General features: G+C 38.9%; 1 protein-coding gene across 6 annotated transcripts in view; it reads right to left on the minus strand.

Annotated features, from left to right (window-relative positions):
* Positions 1-25251, minus strand: part of LOC114663492 (T-cell differentiation antigen CD6-like) — an 83191-nt gene extending 57940 nt beyond the window's left edge. For 3 of the 6 annotated variants that reach the window (XM_051935731.1, XM_028817253.2, XM_028817251.2), the window contains exons 1-2: positions 24926-25249; positions 8707-8784 (exon numbers count right to left, since the gene is read on the minus strand). In XM_051935731.1, coding sequence (XP_051791691.1) covers positions 8707-8784; positions 24926-24971 — 124 coding nt within the window. In that variant the 5' untranslated portion in view covers positions 24972-25249. Of the gene's footprint in view, positions 1-8706; positions 8785-24925 lie in introns of all 6 variants that reach the window. The other 3 variants (XM_028817255.2, XM_028817254.2, XM_051935732.1) reach the window with 2 other exon arrangements.
* Positions 25252-26907: the final 1656 nt, after the last annotated feature.

Genomic DNA, 26907 nt, shown 5'->3' on the forward strand with positions numbered 1-26907 from the left:
TTGTTCTACAATTCAGCACAATTTGCACAAAGAACATCTGTATGGCAGGGTGATGAGAAAGAAGCCCTTTCTGCACTCACGCCACAAACAGAGTCGCTTGTTGTATGTCAATGCTCATTTAGACAAGCCAGATTCATTTTGGAACAAAGTGCTTTGGACAGATGAGACACAAATGGAGTTATTTGGTCATAACAAAAAGCACTTTGCATGGTGGAAGAAGAACACCGGATTCCAAGAAAAACACCTGCTACCTACTGTCGCATTTGGTGGAGGTTCCATCATACTGTGGGGCTGTGTGGCTAGTTCAGGGACTGGGGCCCTTGTTAAAGGTGAAGGTCTGATGAATTCAACCCAATATCAATAGTACTAGGGTGTTGTACTGTGTTAGCCATTATGAAAGTAGAGAAAAGCCAAGCAAAATGACACCTTTTATTGGCTAACTAAAAAGATTACAATATGCAAGCTTTCGAGGCAACTCAGGCCCCTTCTTCAGGCAAGATCTATATTACTAAACGACAGTTTAATTTATGCACGGCGGACGCACCGAAGTGCATGCGCACTGCACCGCGGCACCCCAGAGTCAAACGCAGCGGCTTCCCAGAGTCAGTAGGTGGCGCCCAAACAACACAACCTGTTAACTAAACTTGCTGTAATCCACTGTGCCAGCAGAGGCAAAGGAGTCACGGCTCCAAATGGAAAGAGCTCAACGATTTGTAATACAAAACCGAGCCCGTAGTTCCCAGAGTCAGTGTGTGTCGCCCAAACACCACGACCTGTAAACTACATCTGCTCTAATCCGCTGTGCCAGCAGTCAGTGTGTGTAAGTTGGAGTATGCTTCCTAACAGTAAACGACTTCTACCTAATGACACAGCCACAAAACAACAAAGACAACACCACATGGATAAAAACAATACACGGAGGCTAGGAGTCACGGCTCCAAATGGAACAAGCTCAACGATTAGTAATACAAACACGAGCCCGTATGGCTACGACCTGTAAACGAGCCCGTATGGATAAAAACAATGAACGAAGGCGCCCACACAAAGAAACCGCTTTAGTACAAATATGTTTATTTAATTAAATGAAAACTTTACCATGGCTACGACCTCTGAACTAAACCTGAGGTAAAGCGTGCACGCCAGGTTGTACAGCCGCCCGAACGCGACCGCCCACACCACCGCACCAGACGACACAGCCATAGAAAAACAAAAAAGAGACTGCATGGATAAAAACAATAAACGAAGGCGCCCAGATGAGTCACAGCTCCAAAAAGAAACCAGTTTATTACAAATATGTTTATTTAATTAAATGAACTTTCCCAGGATGCACACACCCTCCATGATATTTCATCCCTCCAAGTATCGAAGGGAACAGAAAGTGATTGCCATTCTTGGATTTGCAATTCTTTCGAGAATCGCGGGCTTGCTAGTGTAATACAGAAACTGGAGTTCCCTGTGTTTATATACACACTCTAGGATAAGAAACAACATTGGTAAATCTTTAAATGAGAAATTTTAAATGTAAAAAATTAATAGATTCATTCAGGCTAGAGTTAATTTAACAAGAGAGAGAAGAACAATGATCTTGACCATACATTGTTCTTCTCTCTCTTGTTAGATTAACCCTAGCCTGAATGAATCTATTAATTTTTTACATTTAAAATTTCTCATTTAAAGATTTACCAATGTTGTTTCTTGTCCTAGAGTGTGTATATAAACACAGGGAACTCCAGTTTCTGTATTACATCTCGCCTGAAGAAGGGGCCTGAGTTGCCTCGAAAGCTTGCATATTGTAATCTTTTTAGTTAGCCAATAAAAGGTGTCATTTTGCTTGGCTTTTCTCTAAACCCAATATCAACAAATTCTTCAGGATAATGTTCAAGCATCAGTTACAAAGTTGAAGTTACGCAGGGGTTGGATTTTCCAACAAGACAATGACCCAAAACACAGTTGGAAATCTACAAAGGCATTCATGCAGAGGGAGAAGTACAAGGTTGTGGAATGGCCGTCACAGTCCCCTGACTTGAATATCATTGAAAATCTATGGGATGATTTGAAGCAGGCTGTCCATGCTCGGCAGCCATCAAATTGGACTGAACTGGAGAGATTTTGTATGAAGAATGGTCAGAAATACCTCCATCCAGAATCCAGACACTCATCAAAGGCTATAGGAGGACAGCGTCTAGAGGCAAAAGGAGGCTCAACTAAGTATTGATGTCATATCTCTGTTGGTGTGCCCAAATTTATGCACCTGTCTAATTTTGTTATGATGCATATTGCATATTTTTCTGTTAATCCAATAAATTTAATGTCACTGCTGAAATCCTACTGTCTCCATAAGGCATGTCAGATATTAAAAGGAAGTTGCTACTTTGAAAGCTCAGCCAATGAGAAGCAAAAAATTAAGAGGGGTTTCCAAACTTTTTCATATGACTGTATATTGATCTGGGTGTGTAGGGGGCATGTATAAATTTATACATATATAGTAATATAGAGTGAGATTTTAAGAGTATCCCGTATTTCTAATTTTCTAATCTGGCAACCCTAACATTGTTACAAAACATGGATGCCATCACATCATTCATGTGTTAAAGTATCCCCTGCCCCCACCATTGCCTATGTAATGTGCTTTTCAGTAGTGAGAAAAGCACCCTACAGATGTAATGTCTTCTTCTTTATTTTATATGACACCTTTCTATAGTAAACATCCTTTCAGGTCACTTTACAAGTACAGCAACATCATGCAGCTTTTTCCTTTTATGTGGCTTGCTCATCACACAGTGGGGCAGAGGCAGGAATTAAACCAACAACCTTGTGGTTTGGTGACCAGTTTCATAGCTTCTACACCGTAGTATTTTTTTTATTGTTGTCACACAAAAGCCCTGCTTGTATTTTCCAACAGCTGTAGGAAAGAAATGAGCCCATAATGTGCAAATGAATTTCCTAACAGGACCACTTACTGCATGAGTTCAGTGGGCTTAGGATAAACTAATGGAAGTACCTGCCGCTGCCCGGGAATAAATGGGTTAAGGCAAAAAAAAAAATATCAATGTGTTTTTTAAATGTTGACCCTTTCGTCATTTTATATCATCACAGTTTATCTCTAGTGAACCTAGAAATGATAGGCAGGTGTTAGCATTGGCTTTCTTAAAAATGTTAAGGTTTTACTTTAATAAAATGTTGTGTTACTGTCACATGTGCACTGTGGAATGACAGCATGACCGCCACTGTCCTTGTCTGGTGGCCTGAATCTCACTCCATCCATCCATCCATACTTCCATATATCTTTTTCACTCACTTATTCAAATCAGGGTCATGGGGAAGCTGGAGGCAATCCCAGCAAGCCCTGGGCGCCAGTACATTCTTAAAATTCTTTAATGACATTTTATCGTTTTTTACTGGGGTGTGTGGTTCCTCATAGAGTCAATGCTTAACCATTTCATTCTGGGAAGGGTCCTTTGCATATGAAGTTGGTTCTTTGTGCTTTGGAAAACTTCCTAATATGCAGAAATAAAAGAAAACTTTAATTTTTAATGTATGGTAGACTGCAGGACACTAACAGTCAGTCATTTTTTAACCCATTTGCCGCGGCTAACCCTGGCAGCATTGGACTCAAGACTGCAGCCACACTGTGACCAGAATCTAATCCACGCTATTTATTGTTCATTTAATGTTGCCACTTTTCTAGTGAGCTTAATAAGTGATTTATCAGTCAGTTTACACTTTACACAGAGCGTTTTTCCTGGTTAGAAATATCACAGAGTGACTTACCAATTAATTAACTTCTAAGAGCATGGCTAACAAATACATGCGTTACATACCTACACACAAGAGAAGTTAATGGGACGACTTTGTGTACTCCATATTGGTCTGGCTGGTGACGTCCTTCAGTTTGCTGCGATAAAGCATCCCGCCACTTACACTTTGTAACCCTGAGCAAGTCACCTCACCTGTCTGATATCCAATTGGAAAAAGAAAAGAAACATGGCTACTTCGCGCAACAGAGTCATTGACCGTCAAACAACGAGATAGAGCCTGGCTACTGGCTTTTGTTCCAGAAGAGCACTGAGTCAGTGCAATGACAAGTGGGTGCCAAAAAGAATATAGTATAAAAGAATTCCAAACATAAAATGAATCTATTCTGACACATGCTCATTAAAATAGTTATGTTTGGATGCATGGCTGGCACAAACAGAAAGGCAAGGCCACAACAAGAGTGGGCAGATGACCTGGAAGATTGGACCAGCAAGGATATTGCTAGACTGACAACAATAGCAAAAGACAGAACCAAGTGACAGGAACTGATGCAGCGGACAGTTGACCCCTACAGGCATTAAGCCTATGGACGACGAAGAAGTAGAAGAAGGTTTTTTGTGGTGTTCAACCTCCCATTACGATTCCCCAATTAACTTCTTGGAACTCCCTAAAGCTGATTTTTTAAATTGTGTGAACAATTATCTCTTATATATATTTCTCTTCTGGTTCGTCCTGCTTCCTCTTCAAAAGCGGTCCCACCCATACGCAGCCGACGCGGCATTTCTCGATTGCTATTCGTCCTCTTCCAAACCCTTCCCCATGCTGCCTGAGGCCTCCCATACACCCCCATGCTGCTTTTCTCGATTCCTATTCCTCCTTCGGACTACTGCGTTCCCCGCTCCTTTCTCATGTCACAACCCTATACCTAGCCTGACCCCGTGACCTTTCACTTCAGCCATGTGTGCGCCTGGCAGTCTTTTCCGTAGCCTGCTACAGGAACGTACTCTGTCGACCATTGGCATTGGTTTCGCTCCTTGCTATTGGTTTCACTCCTTCTTATTTTCGTTATACTGCGATGGTTGTATCCTAAGCCTTTGTTATAAAATGAACGACAGTATCTTCTCTGTCGACGGGTTTTTGTACAACATCATCTTATGGTTTACTCACTTTTATTCCCTTACGGAGTCATTGGCTGGCACAAAGATTTACAACATGTTCCCGATAAAAGAACCGCCAAGCGAATAAAGCTTACTCAATGCCAATTTTACACGTACAGATTAGCAATGAGGAATACATTTAGTATTTTGCACTCCAGCGACAAACTATTCCAACAGTACGTTGTAGATGCGTATGTTAAAACAGAGGGCGCGCGTCTCAACTATCTCAGATTACATCAACAAGATCTGCGCGTCGAACTATCAGATGCACTGCAAGCAAACGCTGAAAATAACAACATACGTGTAGGCAAAAATGATCATATTACCATCCACATTTCCAGGAAGTCCAAGATACATGCAACAAAACTAACGGCAGAACTACCTTCTCAATGTTTACCACAACAACAAGACCCAGTTGCTCAACTTTACAGTGATATTAATTTCTCGACTGTGACTCCCCAAGAACTTGCTGCAAGAGCAATACTGAGCGTCACAAACGACGATTCTCTACATATTAACAACAAACTTCTTGATCTTATACAGGGTGAAAAAGTGACCTTCAAAAGTGTAGATACAGTAGTCAGTGACGATCCTAATGATCAACTAACGTACCCACAGGAGTTTTTACACACCCTCACACCAACTGGCATGCCTCCCCATATCCTTCATCCGAAGGTGGGAGCTGTAGTTATGCTCCTCCAAAATATTATGCCATCAAAAGGTCTTTGCAGCGGAACAAGACTCATCGTTACCCGAATGCATACAAATATTATTGAATGCAAACTGATCGCTATCCAAAATTCTGAAACAATCTTCATTACCACAATCTCTCTCCTTCCTTCCGACACCAATCTCCCTTTTAAATTTAAACGCACACAATTCCCACTCAGACTCGTCTTCTCCATGACTATCAACAAGTCCCAAGGACAAACGTTTGAAAAGATTTGCGTTAATCTACAACAACCAGTCTTCAGCCACGGTCAGTTGTACGTGGCGTTTTCTAGGGTTAGATCTTTCGACTCATTACGTGTCGTCTCCACCAAAACACCTATTCACAACTGCGTCATTTCAAGAAGTATTTATTTCTTCTTGATTTCTGAATTCCTTTCTCACCGTTTTCTGTTCCTATTCTTACACCGCCGTATGCTACAGCAGGTGTCGGCTAGTGTAAAATACAATGTTTGATGAAAGTTCACACAGCTGTTTCTGAGTGAGACGTAATTTTTGTGTTGATCCCCCATCACACCCCCACCGCCTTTGTTTCCATTAGTTGACGTGGAATGCGGCCTTTACTAAAAGTACAGCCAAACCTAAAACAACATGCCAAAGTGGTTACCATTGGCTGAAATGTTTAACTCTGATAATGCGGTTTTGCTTTATGCATCACACCCCCCCCCCCCCCCCCAAAATAACATCCAATTTAGCAAGACTAATATGCATGCAAGACTTTCACAAACTGCAACCTAGGCATTACAACCGCTGTTTGAATGTTTGAAGCGTCATGTTAAGTTGGGTCAGCTTTATTATAAATGCAAAATTCTCAGACATTTTGGAGTACTGGTGTGTAGCTTTTGGTTGACATTTTCAAACCCCCTGACATTTTTTGAAACACCTTTCACTGGACTGAGAGGGGGTGCTGCTGCTAACTCTCTGGTCTTTTTCTTCCTCCACAGTACAGAGAAACCACCCAGTGAGGGCAGCTGATTCCGCCCTTTCTGGTCAATGGGCTATAAAAACACGACTGCACGGGAGGAGGCGTAACTTCTACCCAGAATAACCAGAGCTAAGGAGCTCAGAGAGTTTCCAAAGGCAGACCTAAAAGACTAATTAATTACAGCCACCTTATCTTGGTAACGATTGTTTTTGTTTCCTTTAACACCATCGTGCGTTTGCTGTTGTTTGCACTAAGTACAGGTGCTGGTCATAAAATTAGAATATCATGAATATATAAAGTTGATTTATTTCAGTAATTCCATTCAAAAAGTGAAACTTGTATATTAGATTCATTCATTACACACAGACTGATGTATTTCAAATGTTTATTTCTTTTAATGTTGATGATTATAACTGACAACTAATGAAAGTCCCAAATTCAGTATCTCGGAAAATTAGAATATTGTGAAAAAGTTCAATATTGAAGACACCTGGTGCCACACTCTAATCAGCTAATTAACTCAAAAGCCTTTAAATGGTCTCTCAGTCGAGTTCTGTAGGCTACACAATCATGGGGAAGACTGCTGACTTGACAGTTGTCCAAAAGACGACCATTGACACCTTGAACAAGGAGGGCAAGACACAAAAGGTCATTGCTAAAGAGGCTGGCTGTTCACAGAGCTCTGTGTCCAAGCACATTAATAGAGAGGCGAAGGGAAGGACAAGATGTGGTAGAAAAAAGTGTACAAGCAATAGGGATAACCGCACCGTGGAGAGGATTGTGAAACAAAACCCATTGAAAAATGTGGGGGAGATTCACAAAGAGTGGACTGCAGCTGGAGTCAGTGCTTCAAGAACCACCACGCACAGACGTATGCAAGACATGGGTTTCAGCTGTTGCATTCCTTGTGTCAAGCCACTCTTGAACAACAGACAGCGTCAGAAGCGTCTCGCCTGGGCTAAAGACAAAAAGGACTGGACTGCTGCTTTCTGATGAAAGTAAATTTTGCATTTCCTTTGGAAATCAAGGTCCCAGAGTCTGGAGGAAGAGAGGGGAGGCACAGAATCCATGTTGCGTGAGGTCCAGTATAAAGTTTTCACAGTCAGTGATGGGTTGGGGTGCCATGTCATCTGCTGGTGTTGGTTCATTGTGTTTCCTGAGGTCCAAGGTCAACGCAGCCGTCTACCAGGAAGTTTTAGAGCACTTCATGCTTCCTGCTGCTGACGAACTTTATGGAGATGCAGATTTCACTTTCCAACAGGACCTGGCACCTGCACACAGTGCCAAAGCTACCAGTACCTGGTTTAAGGACCATGGTATCCCTGTTCTTGATTGGCCAGCAAACTCGCCTGACCTTAACCCCATAGAAAATCTATGGGGTATTGTGAAGAGGAAGATGCAATACGCCAGACCCAACAATTCAGAAGAGCTGAAGGCCGCTATCAGAGCAACATGGGCTCTCATAACACCTGAGCAGTGCCACAGACTGATCGACTCCATGCCACGCCGCATTGCTGCAGTAATCCAGGCCAAAGGAGCCCCAACTAAATATTGAGTGCTGTACATGCTCATACTTTTCATGTTCATACCTTTCAGTTGGCCAACATTTCTACAAATCCTTTTTTTGCATTGGTCTTAATTGATATTCTAATTTTCCGAGATACTGAATTTGGGACTTTCATTAGTTGTCAGTTATAATCATCAACATTAAAAGAAATAAACATTTGAAATACATCAGTCTGTGTGTAATGAATGAATCTAATATACAAGTTTCACTTTTTGAATGGAATTACTGAAATAAATCAACTTTGTCATGATATTCTAATTTTATGACCAGCACCTGTATATGGTGACAGCTGGGTTGGCACCCCCAAAAAATTCTTTCTCTTTCGAGCTTGTTATTCTCACGCACAGCCACACACCGTATATCTTAGATTTTAAATTAAGTTTTGTGAAAAATCACTTCAGTCGTTTTTGTGTGATTGACAGACAAACAAAGAGGCAAAATGTGATCTGAGGGTTCAAATGTGATCCTGAGTGTGCAGAACGGAAAAATAACATCAAGGGAAGATGGCAAATTCAAAAGACAGACAGAGGAGTAGTACGATTTTAATCATAAACTGTTGATAATTGACTTACTTTTCTTTGTAGACGTTCTGTTTGTCACTGCGGACTGCGTCCAGTTAACCGCATGGTCTGACTCATTTCCTTGAAATCCTGAAAGAAAGAAAAAAACAACTCCATTTTAGCAATATTAGGAATAAATAAGATAAAGAATCTTGACTTAAATTTAGGGTGCTGCATATGTGTGTGCCTACATAGCACCCTAAAGTGCATCGTTGTGTGTTGTAAAGCCAGACCGGCACCGGATCGTTACTCCAATGTCATGTGCATCGGTGACGTTTGTCTTTTTTTAAATCGGATGGCAGCTTTCTTTTCTTGTAACTACTTGACAATTTAATCATCTGAAGTGAGTTATGAAACTGCTCTGCTCGGGAAATGCAATTTTAGTAACGAAACAGGTAACATTTGTGCATTTCTTGTTTTGTAACTGCAGATCAAATCTTTATACTGCAGCAGCCAACGGAAAAACTCAACCCGTGGTAACAACTTAATAATGTTGATGCCAGATATGGTGGTAAAGTGACACTTCTGAGGCTGGATTTCTTCTTTAATTTGGAGAGCTTTTGATCACTTAATGATGTGTTTTCATCACAGCCCTTTCATTTTCATTGTGAAGGGCGGTTTATATAAAATATATATATATATATATATATATATATATATATATATATATATATATATATAGAGAGAGAGAGAGAGAGAGAGAGAGAGAGAGAGAGAGAGAGAGAGATTGTCATTTAAAATATAAGACAAACTGTGGGCCTCTAACATTGACTGTTTCGTGTATTGCAAGCCTACCTTGGTGACACTTTTTAAGCTACGCCTGTCAGGCACGTAAGAGAATTTTACATGCACACTTAATCAGTGTACTGTGCAAAGTCGCATACTCTAACCATATTTGGTGCAGTTTTTGGTATTTGGTTGTACTTTTTCAAAAGCACCAACAGAAATGCAACAATCTCATCTTCATTTTATTTATTTTGCAAGCAACCTTAAAAACCCCAAGAGCAGCATTGGCCACCCGAGTCCTAACTAACTGAGCCATGCTGACAATTTTCTTGATCTCAATCAGGATAAAATAGAAATGCTGATTGCTGGTCCTGCAGCCAAAGCTCAAACTGGTTTTGAATTTCTTGGCTCTTTTGTGGACTTTTGCAAACCTCAATTTCCAAGTCTTGAGGTTATTTCTGAAACATGTCGTCAAGAGTTGCTTTTTCTAGCTTCGTCCTTTAGCCAAGGTTAAGCCTTTTTTATCTCCTAGGGATGCTTTACTCCTGCTTTTATCTTTTCTCAGCTTGATTACTGCAACTCGTTGTATTCTGGGATCAGCAAATCCCTGATACACAGGTTGCAGCTGGTAAAGAAAGCTGCTGCTCATTTTATAGTTGGGGCAAAAAAATTTGATTCAGTTTCTCCAATATTAGCCTCTTTACATTGGCTGTCAGTTAGCTTTAGAATTGATTATAAAATGTTGCTGCTGTTTTTTAAATCATTACATGGGTATCCTCCTGCTTATTTATCTGAATTGTGGGTTACACACCAGCCATCCAGAGAACTTACTGTAGATATACCGGTCAGTTATTTCTTGTGGTTCCTCGTACTAAGTGCAAAACTAAGGGAGACAGGGCTTTTGCAGCTGCTGCACCTCATCAGTGGAATTCTTTACATTATGACATTAAAGAGTCAACCTCAATTAAACGAGACTGAAAAATATAAAATGAGATTGAAGACTTATTTCTGTTCTCTAGCTTTCTGTGATCTTCAGTGACACTGATGGTTCTCCCCTCTTAGTTCATTTGTTTGTTTCAATTTACTGCTGGTCGTATTATTGTATTTTATTCTATTTATTTTTATTTTATGCATATTGTATGCTCTGTGTAAAGCACTTTAGCCATAGCATTGCTGATGTTGTTTTAAATGTGCTCTATATATAAATTGACATTAATATTGACATGCATTCTAATGTTGGATCAGGATGACTGGTTAGTTTTCATTGCTGAAAGTTCAAAATGTGTAAAGATTATAAGACAAATCATCTAGAAATATCAAATGAGAGGATAAAGCCATCTTAACCAATATAGTAACCTCCGCTGAATGGGGTTGAAAGTTTTAAAAGTAAAAATATATGAGCTAAAAGTGGGTGAGGGTTGAATCGAATTTAGTTTTTTTAGGCTTGACTTGATTGTATGGGATGTTATTTGCATTTAATGAAATCAATAATAAAAAAAAAATTGGGAGTGCTCTCCCCTTGACTTTCTCGTATACTCAGATATGGGGACGGATATTTGAGGAGTAAAGTGCAAGACAATGATTATATTTTTATATTATGTACATTAAAGAACCATCAACAACAAATCAAATCAACTTAATAATGTATTGAACAATTATTATAAATCGGACTCTGCAGCTCCATGAATAAAAGGTAAAGTACCATTTTTTGGTTAGCGGAAATAACTCAAAAGTTGATAGAAATCTGCGTTTTGTACCTAATACTTGTATGCAAAATTTGGTTGACCTAAGTGAAGCTGTACTCAAGTTATTGTGTTTACACACACACAGACATAATTCCAAAAATGGTATTTTCAGACTAAAATGTTGAGATTCATCATAATCTCAAAATGGAATTTTTGGAGGATTACAATACTTTCTCCATACTTCGTATACGGGAAAGACAGGGAGGTCTAAAACGTCGAGATTCATGAAAATCTCGACTTCAAATTTTTGGACAATTATAATACTTTCTCTATACTTCATATACGAGAAAGTAAAAAAAGATGAAATATAGCAGTATTAGAGATGGCACAGACCAAAAAAGAAATTTCCAGGGGCATTCCGAGAATGTGTACCAGGGACAAATTTGTTGATGCAAGTATTTGGACAAAACCATAACGTACCATTTACAGGGGATAATAATATATGAACAGTGTACAGTTTTAAATTGAATGTGATGGTAATTTGAAAGTTTGGATGAGAAAACTACGTTCTTAAAAACAGAATTCTAGAAATTAGGGGGAAAAGGTGGGAGATTATGTTGCCAAATCAAATAAATTGGTAATGGTTAGTTGGATTACCTGCATGTCTACCTATCCAACACTGCAGCCATTACCAACCCCATCTGATCATGAGCTGGAAAATCAATAAAGTGGATAAAGAGGAAAGCAGAGATGATAGAGGGGCATTATTGGCATTAATCTAAGCTGAAGGTGGAAGAAAAAAGACAAAGAAGGAAAATCAGAGCAGCAACTCATCAACTGAAACATCCAGAGCAAGTCTTCATTGAAATTGTCCTCCAAAGTTTTTATGTCCAAACTAATCCAAGAAGGCAAAGATATGGTGTGGTCACTGATGTGTACGTCATGATTATCAATGATGGGGGTAGGTGAGTGCCACCAGGGACCAGAGCCAAAGTGGTTCTCGACCTAATTTAGGGCCTAATGTAGAGGCACATGTTTTAAGTTGATAATCAGGGAGAGTTGGCAGAATTCAGTCGCAATGTTTTAGTGATTCAGTCACCTTCAGAATCTACAAACACTTTATGTGCTGCAGGTTAACTATTCTGGATTTTTAATTTCAGGTGCTACAAAGCTAAGAACACACTACCTGCATTTAATTATTAAACTGGGGAAACATAAAATCCATCCATCTATACATCCATATCCAAGCCTAATTTTAAATTCATATATATATATATATATATATATATATATATATATATATATATATATATATATATATATATATATATATATATATATATATATATATATATATATATATATATATTTGTGTGTATGTATGTGTTTTATAAATCTCCATGAATACATTTCCTAATGCACCGGTGAAGCAGTATTACAGCAATCTGAAACTGCTGCAGCTACTGAAAGGAAGTAAGTTGTTGTGATTTCAATAGTTGACCTCATTGTTAATTTTAAATATTAATTTGTTAAATGAAATGGTATTTAAATGTTCTTATAATTCACCAAATATTCCCCATTGTCATCTTCTGAGAAACAGCATTTTAATTCCTTCTGCCAACATACAGCATTTGTCATTGTGATTTCATTCTTATTACTCATTCAACAAACTGTCATTCTCATGATAGATAGATAGATAGATAGATAGATAGATAGATAGATAGATAGATAGATAGATAGATAGATAGATAGATAGATAGATAGATAGATAGATAGATAGATAGATAGATAGATAGATAGATAGATAGATAGATAGATAGATAGATAGAGTTTTGGGGTGGATGAACTGGCATCTCAATGGGGATCAAGATAAATTCCCTACCCGAACTGGGAAGCTGTAACAGGAGGACGTGGAAGGACAGGCATTCCAGGGTTTACTGCTGAAACCTTTCCCAACTGGGAGTCCGTAATGGAAGGACAGATGGAGACACAGGATGGCAGCATCATTCTGGTGGAACTCCCATTTATAACCCAGGCTGGGCGCATGCTGGGAGCTGTAGTCCTAAGAGGCAACCCTTTTGGGTTACATGGGTGTTGTCAAGGGGAGCTGCAGCTGTCCCTACTCTGGCGGACTGGCCCAGACTTGCTTCCAAGGTGCAATGTTGCAGCCCCCAATGTACTTTCGGGTCTAGCATAAAAGACACCACCTCATCAGCACCTCGGTGTGGTGGAAGGAGGCGGAAGGCAACCAGTTGTTTATGCTATTATTGTGCTGGACTGATTTAACTCTGTAAGGAAATTATTGTATGCTAAACATCCTTTTATTTTGCCTTAAGTTGTGTTTGACTGAGTTGTGTCTGGCATTTGAGGCACTGGGGAGCCAGTTAGTCACGGCTTCACTGTAAATTCATGTTCACTGAAACAACGGCCGTTGATGTTATTTTGTTTATTTTTGACATGTTTTTGATATCTGTTACATTTATGCCTCACTTTTCTTTTTAGTACCTCAAATTTGTACTTTTAGTGGTTGCACTCTAGTTACTGAGGTCTTATGGCTCTAATGACATGGGTTCAAATGCGGTCTTGTCAGCCTTTGCTGCTCTCCCTGTGTGTTTTTTTCTCCATAGACCCCCAGTTCTTCTCACGTCCCAGAGATGTTACCTGGCCAAGTATAAGTGAGAGTGTCCTATGGTGGAGTGGTGCATCGTTCAGGTGCCTTTCATGCTGAGAGAGACTTTGTCCTCTATGACTTTGAAAAGAATATTTAAGTCAGCAATTAGAAGGATTTTAGTTTTTTAAACAACGACAATTTGTTATTCTGTGATGTTCAGTTAGAATTTCTTCCCATCCTGTCTTTTCTAAGACCACTTCATGGATGTTAGTGGTCACATTTTTATTTATTTTATTTTTTTAAACACATGTTTTTAAAACTTGATTAACTGACCTTTATAAATAAATATATATATATATCCAGTTGTACGTCACAGTACCACTCGGACAATTAAATGTATCTCAAATGCTGAGCTGTCAACTGTAGGTGTGAGTTACCTAAAATGTCAGCCTGTGGAAACACCAGCTGTGAGAAGAGCGCTGTATAAATGTAAAGAATTATTATTATTATTATTCTTTTTATTATTATGAAAAGTAGAACAACTCCACAACATGATTTAGAAAACATTAAATTAATAATAACAAAAAAATAATAATAAATTCTTATTAAGTAAGTGATAAATACTGGAGAATAACAATCTGACCTTCTAGTAGACCATTCATATAAACCAACATTTCACTAATCCCAGTGTACTAATTCAATAATGCTAGATCTTCGTTACTGTTCTGATTTCCATCCTGGCTGATTTATTACTTATTTAGTAAGGAGTTATTATTATTATTATTATTTTTAATGTTCTTATTTATGACTTATTTAATAAGGAGTTATCATTATTATTATTTTTTAAATTTTTCTATTTTATTCTGTCCTGTCATGGAGTTGTCCTACTTTCGATGGATGGTTTCTCCATAGTTTGACACTTCAGGTACCAACGGTTGTTCGTTCAACACAAGATAGATTTAATTTCCAGATTTTATTGTGACATGAGTTACGTGTTTTTTAAGAAACACATTCATGCCTTAGCATTTTTTAATTATGCTTTGTGATAATTTGCTTTGCCTGTTTGCTCCATACTCCATGTACAGTATGTATGTGTATATTAGTTCTCATGTCCTCTCACTGTCTATGTGGGTTTTTCCCACTTATCCCCAGAGATGTTTTAGTTTGAGTGACGATTCTAAATTGGGCCCATTATGAAGGGGTGTTTGGGCATCAGTGAGTGGGCCCCGCGATGGACTTGTGAGCCATAGCCTTGAGGTCACTGTTACATCAATTTGCTTCAGTAATGTCCTTGAATTGGATTAAGCAAGTCTGAGAATGTTTTATTATGTTATAAAGGGTATGTAAAAGTTAGAAACTTTGATAAATGAAACGCCATTACTAATCTTCCTTCAGTAGGTATGGTTGAAACCAAACTATCGAATAACAATTAAGACACAGACAGCATCTCCAGAGACTAGCAATGTATTTCAATAAGTGCACCCTGTAGATCTGTGTTCCTCAACATTTTAGGTGTTGTGACCCACTTGTTCTCATATATGTGTTTTCGTGATCCCCCTTTAGTGAATCAAGCGTGATTATCAGGCCATTCCCCTTGGTGATCGAGCGCCATCCTCGGAATAGGGGGTCAGGGGTTCTGAGCATGATCTTCGGAGCAGCAACCCACCATGATCCACTGCGTGACCCACTTCCAATAGGAACAATATTGAGATATAAACAGCCCACTGACTGCTTGAGAAACACAGATCCAAGGTAACTTTGGAAGCGGGACGTTGAAATTAGCCTGTCATATGACCATAACTGAGAGTAAGATTCAATTCAGTAAAAAAATTTACATGCACACCTACCTCGACTAAGAATATCCAAAATATTACAATAATAAGACCTGAACTGTCAAGGATAACCTGCTAGGTCATGTGTTTAAGGAGTGTTCAGCACTTGGATCATATTGGTGGAAACAAAATCTTGGCTTATTTGTCCTACATTTTGATTCATATTTATTTGAAATCCTCCAAGAGCATTAGTCTCAGCAATACCAAATGGTCACAAAAACATACTGTTATGATATCTTATACATCATCTTATATTAATCATTCAGAATTCTTAACTTACCTCCCGAAAGCTCAATAGGAAAAGGATGTGTTATTTTGCTTAAATCTAGAAAGACATTTTATTTAATTATTTTTTTTTGCAACAAATTAAAGCTTTTCTGAAAATTGGCGAATATATTAATGCTGCTCTAAGACAAACAAGCCGGACAGGACAGTGTTAAGACTTGTTTTGATGTACTGTATATGAGGGGCTGCTCTATTTTGAGTACTCTGATCACACATCTCCCTAAACTGGGAAGGGATGATGATTTACAAAAATGTATTAAAAAAATAAATAATCATCTTATCTTATAATTCTAAGAATTTCCTGAATGCTTCAAGAGTTTGAGCCTTTGGTTTGATATGTCTTAATGATGATTAAGGGCATCAGTTTCAATATTTACTTCACTTGCACAGATTTGCTATTTAATTATAGCCATTTCATTTTATTTTTTGTAAAACACTTTCAATTGCCTTCTTCATATGTGAAATTTTCTAAATAAATAAAGTTATTCTCACAGTGTTTTTGGACATAGTGATCTGCAAAGGTTTGCTAACTGTTAGTATTAGCAGGGTTCAGTTCTTAGCCGGATCACTGCACACCCTATGGCCTCATGCACTTTCTCGGGGGTCTTCCCATTTTCTTGTCACACCCCAAACATTGTAAGTGCGGTTAAACTGGCAAATCCAAACTGGACTGGTGGGGGTGAGTGTGTCATGCTGGTGTGCACTGGGATCCTGTGCTGGTTTGGTTCCCATCTTTACCCTAATTCTTGGATATACTTTCGTCCTTGTGACCAGAACTAATATGCTGGTTTAGGAAATATCCAGAAAATATAAAGTCATAAAGCTGATACATGTTTAGTATAACTTTATATATTCATCGTATATCAAGATTAACTCCATATTTTCCAAAATGCAATGTTTTTATCTGTTAGGCACCCCTACTAAAATTTGATGAAATGCTTCAGATTAGAGATACAGATTTCATATTATATTTGTACTCTAAATTAGATAAATGAGAAGTTTGGATGGAAAGAGTAGATTGTGACACAAAATAAAAACAATTTATCAACGATGTCATTGACTTCCACGCATCTGATATCAGGTCTCTTTTGATCCACACAGATACTGAATCTCATGCCATCAAGTCAGTTTTAATAATATTATTTTTCAGTTGATCGGGAATATTTTGCAGATTGCTTATATCTGCAAATGTAAGAATTATTGATGTAGTTTACTTCCAGTTTCTATATAAAATATCAAACAAAGTGAGTTTTGGATCTTGTGGCACTTATGGTATGTTTAAAATGGTGAAAGAATATGAACTCTTGTGTTTGGCCTGTCTTGGTGGACCACCATACAGGTGTTAGGTAGTTGGGAGTGAGGGTGGGTGAAGTGTTAATGACCAAAGTAAAAAGAGTCTTAGAAGATTGGCATTTGAAGCAAAGAACACAAACTAACAGAATAATAAGAGTTAGACATGTACTGCAAACTAGGCAGGCATGGTCACTGCTGTATATTATTTCCGACGAGCCCCAGCTAAGGTCAAGTTTCACAGCGCAAGATATGGTGCACTTGTTTGTGAGGATGAGTTCATAAAGAGGATTTCAATGTTTAAATGCCAGTCTTAGACGAACACACACTAACGCCAAGCTCTCTAAAACAAAAAACACAACATTTCAGACTTGCTAGTAAGGTGATAAATGGATAAACACACAATGCAGAAGACGGTAACAGCAGGAGACATCAGCAAGTTTAATGTTTTCAGCAGAAAATATTAAATTGACATCAATAGTTTGCCATTACAATGCTACAACGTAAATGTGGATTTAGGAAATGGTGATCATTTTTGTAGTGTACCTTTATAATATAAAATCCATCCATCCATCCATTATCTAACCCGCTGAATCCGAACACAGGGTCACGGGGGTCTGCTGGAGCCAATCCCAGCCAACACAGGGCACAAGGCAGGAACCAATCCCGGGCAGGGTGCCAACCCACAGCAGATAATATAATATAATATAATATAATATAATATAATATAATATAATATAATATAATATAATATAATATAATATAATGTACAGTAGATCATTATGCCATATAAACTCTGCATTTTACCATTTCTGTAACTTTAGTTTTTCTTTTACTACTCATAAAGCACATTGAGCTAGACTTCCATATGAAATGCGCGTCTTGATGTTGTTTTTAAAGTAACGCTTTCACGTCCAGACAAAATGGCAGAATGAAGGTTAGCCTTGCTGCCTCGTGGACCCTGAGATCGAATCCCTTCCAGTTTTTGTGTATGTTTTTCTAAGGAGACCCCCATTCGTTTTCCAGGCCCCAGTGTGTGCCTGAGTAGGTCCTCCGAGGGGCTTGCTTGAGCAGCCTCTGGTCCACTCTAACCCTAAATTGAGTTCATTTAAGATTGTTATGTTGCAGTATATGATTATTAAAGCCTTTTTAAATCTCCCGTGACTCTTTGGTGTAAAACGTGGGCTGGATTGATCAAAGGATTACTGCTTATTTCTGTTGGCCGCACTGCTACAGAAGCGTGTGCTCTTTACAGTATTTTCGATTATTTTCTTCCTGAGTCATGGAGTGGTGTGCTGGCTAACACTGATGCCTCACGGCTACGGAGTCCCCAGTTTGAATTCTGCTCTGTCAGTGTTTATGGCTTTTCTTTCAGGTAGTTCAGTTGAGTGTGAGTTGCCAGGAATAAGTGTGTCATTAAATATGGCTGTGATAAATTGGCAGCGTGTCCTAAATTGTTTTTTTCCCTTGCCCTCAATAATGCCATGATAGCCCAAGGCCTGCACTGACATTTCATTAGATAAAGTGGGTATACCATTGCATGAATGGAGTCATCTATACCAGGGGTGTCCAACGCCAGTCTTGGAGCCCTACTCTGGCTGCAGGTTTTCATTCTAATCTTTTTCTTAATTAGTTACCAGTTTTTGCTGCTAATTAACTTCTTTTTCGTTCATTTTAATCAACTTGCTATTTAAGACTGTGTGATACAAAACAAACCAACTCATGACCAGCTCACCTGTGTCCGTCATGCAATATCTGAAAATAAAGAAACCTGAAGGTCTCAGCAATGTTGATCTGCTCAGGTCCACAAAACATTTTGACGGTGCTCTTAGAAAAAAGGAAATCGACAGTTTTGGAGATGTCTGCTGTGGCAGAATGAGAGCAGCCACAGGCCATGGAATTAAAGAATGGGTTTAATTAACAACAAGAGTCGGCTTCTAATTAAGAAACTGGTTGGACTGAAATAGCTTGGAGTTTGAGGCCTCAACTTAGCTGGTCATCTGTTGGTTCAAGCCATGTCTCATTTCTGTTTGGATGCTATTTAAGAAAAAAAATAAAGAAATTCAGAGGACTGAATCTTAAAAACAAAGAAGGAAATTAAAAGGAAGGGAAAAGAAGTTAATTAGCAGGAAAAACGGGTCACTAATTAAAAAAATGTCAGGGAGGAAAACCTTCAGCCACTGCGGATCTGCGGATATTTATTTTATTTATTTATTGATGTACAGTATGAGAAGCCCACTCTTTGGATTCTGCCTCCACTAACCCCATGTGTTCAAAATAATATATGCTATAATTGTACATATGCATACACCACGTAAGTCAATAATCCTATTCAGTGATTTATTTATTTATTGATGTATGAATTTATTTATTTCTTTATTGCTGAGTGATTGATTCTGCCTTTAGCCAGCGGCATCAAATCACAAAAGAGAAGAAGTGGCATTATGTTCTGATCAAGGAATTGCATTTCATGCCATTCTTGGAATGTGCTGAGGAATGTTTTTCTCTATGATTTGTCATTTTAGAATATATTTTTCTCTTTAAAGTTGCTGCCGAGCACAGTACGGTTCCAACACATCTCCTGCCATTGGCCTAGTTAATTAACGCTTAGTACGTTCAGGTTGAACATCTTCCATCTGTCCTTTTAGGTTTGTTTCTCCTGCTTTCCAAAAATGCAAAATCTTGGATTATATGGTGACTCTACAGTAGATTTTTCTTATATGAGTGTGTCTGAGAGGGTCCTGCGATGGACTTATACCCCACCTAGGGTAGTTACCACCTCAAACCAAGTACTGTTAGATTAGGCGCCAGCTCCTCAACACCTTTAACTGCACAAACAGATTGAAAAGTGGAGGATGAGCAGTAAAATGTTCCAGAAAATAACCAAACGGGATTCTAGCTGTTTATCAAAATCTTTGGATCTCCTAAACATTCCTTAAAAATATCTTTTTTTTTTTTTAATTTAGGAGACACTTTTCCCAAAAGGGTACATTACAGTGGCTTATGACTATAGAAGAGGCGGGGATTAAAGTGACTTTGAGGGGGTCACACTATGGGTCAGTAGTGGGGCTGAATTAGCGCCGTCCTAATTAATGTCCAGTACTTGAGCCACACGGCCGCACGCAAAGAGCTGAGCAGTTTTTGGATGCAAACTAACAAAGCCTTAAAGTGACTGGCATTCCAGCTTCCTTCCTTTCTTAATCGTGAATGGTGTCTGCTGCTTGAAGATAAAGCTCCAGCGGACTGCTAGAGGGAAGTGGCACCCTATCTCAAACAGCACAGTTAACCAATAGCTATTCTTTGGTACACTTTCAATTAATTTAATAAAAATGCATTAGAATGTTGCTATGGTTTTCTCCCAGAGCCCAAAGACATGCAGGTTCTGTGAACTGGCACATAGAGTGTGTGTGTGTGTGTTTGTGTGTGTGATGGGCTGGCATCCTGTCCAGGAATTGTTCCTGCTTTGTGCCTGTTGCTTACTGGGATAGGCACCATCTTCCTCACCACCCTACTCTGGATAAGCAGGTTTTAAAGTGGATGGATGGATTATTTTATATAACCTGATTCATGTATGTGTAGATCTGTGCTTGTTAAGTCAGTCAGTGTCCAACCCGCTATATCCTAACTACAGGGTCACGGGGGTCTGCTGGAGCCAATCCCAGCCAGCACAGTGTGCAAGGCAGGAACAGATCCCTGGGCAGGGTGCCAACCCACCGCAGGGCACACACACCCACACACTAGGGACAATTTAGGATCTCCAATGCACCTAACCTGCATGTCTTTGGACTGTGGGAGGAAACCCATGCAGACACGTGGAGAACATACAAACTCCACGCAGGGAGGACCCGGGAAGCGAACCTGGGTCTCCTTACTGTGAGGCAGCGGCGCTATCACTGCGCCACCGTGCCGCCCTGTGCTTGTAAAGTGCAACACAAAAATAAAAACAGTTTACATCAGCAGCCCAAATGTGTGCACTTTATTCGACTCAATGAGAAGCCCACCCTTTGGATTCTGCCTCCACTAATCCCATGTGTTCAAAATAATCCATCCATCCATTTTCCAACCCGCTGAATCCGAACACAGGGTCACAGGGGTCTGCTGGAGCCAATCCCAGCCAACACAGGGCACAAGGCAGGAACCAATCCCGGGCAGGGCGCCAGCCTACCGCAGGACACACACAAACACACCCACACACCAAGCACACACTAGGGCCAATTTAGAATCGCCAATCCACCTAACCTGTATGTCTTTGGACTGTGGGAGGAAACCCATGCAGACACGGGGAGAACATGCAAACTCTACGCAGGGAGGACCCTGTTCAAAATAATATATGCTATAATTGTATATATGCATACACATAAACACATAATCTTATATATAAGACTGTGTGTGTATATATATATATATATATATATACACATACATACAAGGGACGTTTAAAAAGTTTCTGCACTTTCGTATTTTCATTGGAAATGGTGAAGGCGGGAGGAGTAGTAATCGGGCATTGAATAGTTGGTACAACGGTGGGAAAATTGCATCGCAAACAAAGGTGACCATGTAGAAAAGTGATGTCATTTGTTTTTGGAATTCTTAATACATAGAGTTAAAAAAGGTGAGGAAACAAATTTGAACGTTCCTATATATATATATATATATATATATATATATATATATATATATATATATATATATATATATATATATATATATATATATATATATATATATATATATATATATATATATATATATATATATATATACTGCGGTGGGTTGGCACCCTGCCCAGGATTGGTTCCTGCCTTGCACCCTGTGTTGGCTGGGATTGGCTCCAGCAGACCCCCGTGACCCTGTGTTCGGATTCAGCGGGTTGGAAAATGGATGGATGGATGGATATATATATATATATATATATATATATATATACACACGCACATGTATATTCCCACATGGCTGTTCAACTATGGCAAGTTTATGTGAGCTCAGGTTAATGCTGATAAAGTCTTGCTTTCTATTGTTATAAAAATTTGATTCCATGAGTGATCCAAATAATCCCAATTGATGAGACACAGGAAACATTCATAGAGGACACGGTGTAGTGCCATCTAATCCAGATGTCCGAATTACTTCAGGGACTTTTTGCTCTTGTGCTCTCACTCAGAATCGCAGTTGGCACTTGATTTAGAAAAAACAAAAATAAAAAAAAATCAGTTTGAGGACTCTGGCTTAAATAGCCAATGTGCTCTGCTATTTTTCAGGTAAGGTTGATGTACTGGCTAATCATGGAGCTGGCGACGTGTTGCCTGTTGATTAGCAGTCAGGGTAGGACTTCACAACGCACTGTACAGGTCACAATAATGACCCTGTCAACCTATCAGTACGTACACAACACATATATACAGGGGGCACAGAACTCAATTCCCATGCCCAGTCACTCTCTTTATGGGGTTTGTATGTTCATCCTTTGTGGTTGCTTCAACCCTGCCCTGAATTGGATTAAGCAGCTTTCCGATTGTTAGGTTATACATTCTATCATTTTCCTAAGCAGGTTTAGATGAATGGAAGATAATTTGATATATAAGTGTTCTTCAGCAGACCAGCACTCTATCCTGTGCGGGTGCCCAGCTAATTTAAGTTCACTAATAGTCTTGAGACCCAAGAGTTCTGTACCTGGATAAACAAATTAACAAGTGAATGGACAGGTGTATGACAGTATGTGTGTATTTTTAAGTATATGCATATTTACATTTGCGGTGTACATACACACATACATATATACCTACATATGTGCCCATACATTCATTTCCCAAAGTTCCAGGTAGTCTGTCCTCCCCTAACAGTACACAATTACCCTTAATGTATGTTGTACAGAGAAAGATTGCATTTTATTATCCGTTTGTTTTCTAAACCTGCTTAATCCTGAGCAGAGTCGCTGGGAAGTTGGTGTCAGTTCCAGTAAGCATCAGGCACAACAACATTTATTTCTATAGCACATTTTCATACAACAATGTAGCTCAAAGTGCTTTACGAGATGACAAAAGAAAGTGACAAGAAGAGGAAACAATTAAGAATAGGCAATATACTGTATATTAAAGAATAAATAACAGCAAAACAAGATAAGGTCAGATGGCCGGGAAGTCAGAAAAATCAAAAGTGCAGTTAGGCTGAAGACAGGACACCAGTCCATCACAGGGTGAACACACACACACACACACACATATGGATCAATCTGGCACCCACCTGACCTGCAAGTCTTTGGACTGAGGTATGGAAAACGGAGCAGATGGACTATTTATACAGTCAAGAGAGAGAAATAAGGAGTGAATTCTACATCTATAAAGTCATAAAGCTGATGCATATCTAATAATAATAATTAATAATAAATCTTTGCATTTATATAATAATAATAATTCATTACATTTATATAGCGCTTTTCTCACCATTCAAAGCGCTTAGCAATTGCAGGTTAAGGGCCTTGCTCAAGGGCCCGACAGAACAGAGTCTCTTTTGGCATTTACGGGATTCGAACCGACAACCTTCTGATTGCCAGTGCAGATCCTTAGCCTCAGAGCCAGAGATATGACTTCATATACTCATTATATATCAGGATTAATTCCATATATTCCAAAATACAATGTTTTTGTCTATTCGATACCCCTGGTGATTGCATAATTGGATTAAATGCTTCAGATTACATATACTGTATATATATATATATATATATATATATATATATATATATATATATATATATATATATATGTGTGTGTGTGTGTGTGTATATTATATATATATATATTTCTCAATCATCTAAATTAGAAAAATGAGAAGGCTGGATGGAAAAGAGTAAATTACTACAGAAAATAAAACAATTCATCAAAGATGTCAACGACTTCCATGCATCTGGCATCAGATCTCTTTTCATCTACAAAGATATCGAATCTCATGCTATTAAATCATTCTTAATAATATTCATTTTCAGTTTGCAGTTATTTATTATTATGGATCAGCCGCTATTCTAAAGATCGCTTCTTTCTGTCAATGAAAAAAGTATGAATTCAGTTATTTTCCAACTTATTTATAAAATATAAAACATGGTAATTTTTGGATCACCTGCTTGTTATATTATATGTGATTGCTCAGAAGTTTGGTTAAACAAGGTCTGCGTTTGGCCTGCCTTGGTGGACCACCATACAGGTAGCTGGTAGCCAGGAGAGATTTGGGGTGAAGTGTTAACCACCTAAATAAAGAGAGTCTTTGAAGATGATGAAAATTTGAATTTGAAGAACATATGTGCCAAGCTTTATTTCTATACTACAAACAAAGCCGTTTTGGTCGCACTATTATTAATGACAAGTTATTAGAACATTAGAACAGTCCGGACGAGAAGTGGCCTTTCAACCTAGTAACGCTCGCCAGTCTTAGCCACTTAATTCTTCCAAAATATCATCAAGTAGCTTTGTCATGGTATGATATGACACACATATTGGTGAGGATGAATTTATTAAGATGACTCCAACATTTAAATGCCATTCTTGGTCTTTGAAATGAGACAACTAACATGCTTTACCACCAAGTCCTCCGAAAACAGAAGACGAAATTGAAGATCTGCTGCTTAGATGATAAATGCATAAATACACACGATAGTAACAGTTGGAGACATCAGCAAGTTTAACAATCGGCGGCGGGTTTTTGAAAATATTTAATGAGTTTGCCATGGCAATTTCTTTGAATGACTTTACATATAGTCAGTTTAAAGTTAATAACATGCTAAATGGCTTACAAAATTAGAAATATCTTACCTTCAGAAACAGAAGCCAAAAAGACAATGAGTAAGAACGGAATCATTTTTTTTTTTTTTGTTTTTTGTTTCAAGTCCAAAATGTCAGCAGGCTTCCTCACTGCTTTGTTTGTTGCTGATGCTTTGATAATAAAATATATTTGTTATAACTTTTATCCCGCGACAAAAAGAAATCGACTTCTTGCACCTGTTATCTTGCTCTGCATGTGCGTGTTTGCAAACTGTGGTTTCCTTCAATTGTCATTTCTGCAGAATTGCCTTTTTACTGTTTGTGGGAGGTTGTATGGAGCGCGACCATATCTGATAGGTGATGGTGTGCGCAGTGACAGCTAACTTCCCTTAATTATCAAACCCCACGACGTGCTAGGGCGGTAAGTCACCAGCAGAGAAAGCCGCCGGGGTGGCAGTGAAGTCCACTGTGGGCTGTCAAGGGGGGCTGACATGTTTAAGATGAAGCCACAAAAGAAAGTTTGGCAGAAGGGGAAGTGAAAGAACAGCTGCTTTAATGGCATAAAGGAGCCAGCGTAAGAAATCCCAAACCTTCAGCCACCACCACCACTTGTGGAGATCACATTTGGGGTCCGTGTTTTACAAGCCCACCCAGGCCACTCCTGCATTCATATATACTTTAATCTGCACAATAGATATAAATGAAAAACATGTAACAGTTTCTGTAAATTCTAAGTTAAATCATTCATTTAGCAATGAGGTGTCGGTGCAGGGACTGCTCTGATGTCCCACTTTCAATTCCCATTTGCGTTGGTTTTCTTCAAGCAGTCCAGTTTTTACCCACATCCTGAATGTGTGCATGTTTGGTTAACTGGTGATCACAGTTTGGTCAGGTGAGGCTGTTTGGGTAATTTCAGTTCAAGTTTACCTTATTTTTGTGTTTCGTTCTTTACTAGGTACAGGCCAACAGTTTATTGCATTTACAAACTTTACAAAGTACTGAATGTGCTTAAAGGTACAGGAGGAAAAAGCACTGGGCTTTCCAGGTAATTACACACCAATAAGTCTTACATCTGTGTCATGCAAAAGTATGGAAACTAGAATAAGAAATACATCAGAAATGTACCTATGTGAATGTAATAAATAGCAGCCAGCATGGGTGTATGAGAGGAACATCTTGCTAAATCAACCTTTAAGATGTTTTTGAAGAGTGTCATGCATGCACGCTTGGGGACCTCCTGGATGGCCAAGTTAAGCCGAGCAGTAGCACCACCAGGCAGGAGGGGGCACTCTCACTGAACAGGCCTCTTGTTTTCTTGTTTCCGTCAAAGTTTTTTCTCCAGCCGTCTGGAGCTTTTTTTTTGTTTTTTCTGTCCTCCCTGGCCATCTGACCTTACTTTTACTCTATGTTAATTAATGTTCCCGAATTCTATTTTCTTATTTATTTTGTGTTTTTTCAATTTCTTCATCATGTAAAGCACATTGAGCTTCATCATTTGTATGAAAATGTGCTATAGAAATAAATGTTGTTCTTGTTGTTGGAGCAGTCGCCAGGAGATGACACCAAGCCCCGCCCTGCCAGGTGTCAGAAATCCCGCCCCTTTGTGAAGCAGGCCAAGAAACGGAGGTCATCTTTTGACCCAAGCAAGACAGTGAGATGGAGCTCTCAGTACCCTTCTACCTACAAGACATACAAGGAGCACACAATTATTTGCTTTGTTTTCTGTCCTATGAGAGCATTTTTTGTTTACCGGACTGTTCATTATTAAATGGCATTGTGACTGGGTTGTCACCAAAAAAATGGAAAGGCCATTGGTCCAGATGACATACCTATGGAAGCATGGTTTAGGAGAGATGGCAGTGGAATTTTTAACCAGATTGTTTAATGGAATCTTGGAAAATGAGAGGATGCCTGAGGAGTGGAGAAGAAGTGTACTGGTGCCGATATTTAAGAATAAGGGGGATATGCAGGACTGAGGTAACTACAGGGGGATAAAATTGATGAGCCACAGCATAAAGTTATGGAAAAGAGTA

Source organism: Erpetoichthys calabaricus, chromosome 13 (genome assembly GCF_900747795.2).
Source record: "Erpetoichthys calabaricus chromosome 13, fErpCal1.3, whole genome shotgun sequence".
NCBI lineage: Eukaryota > Metazoa > Chordata > Cladistia > Polypteriformes > Polypteridae > Erpetoichthys > Erpetoichthys calabaricus.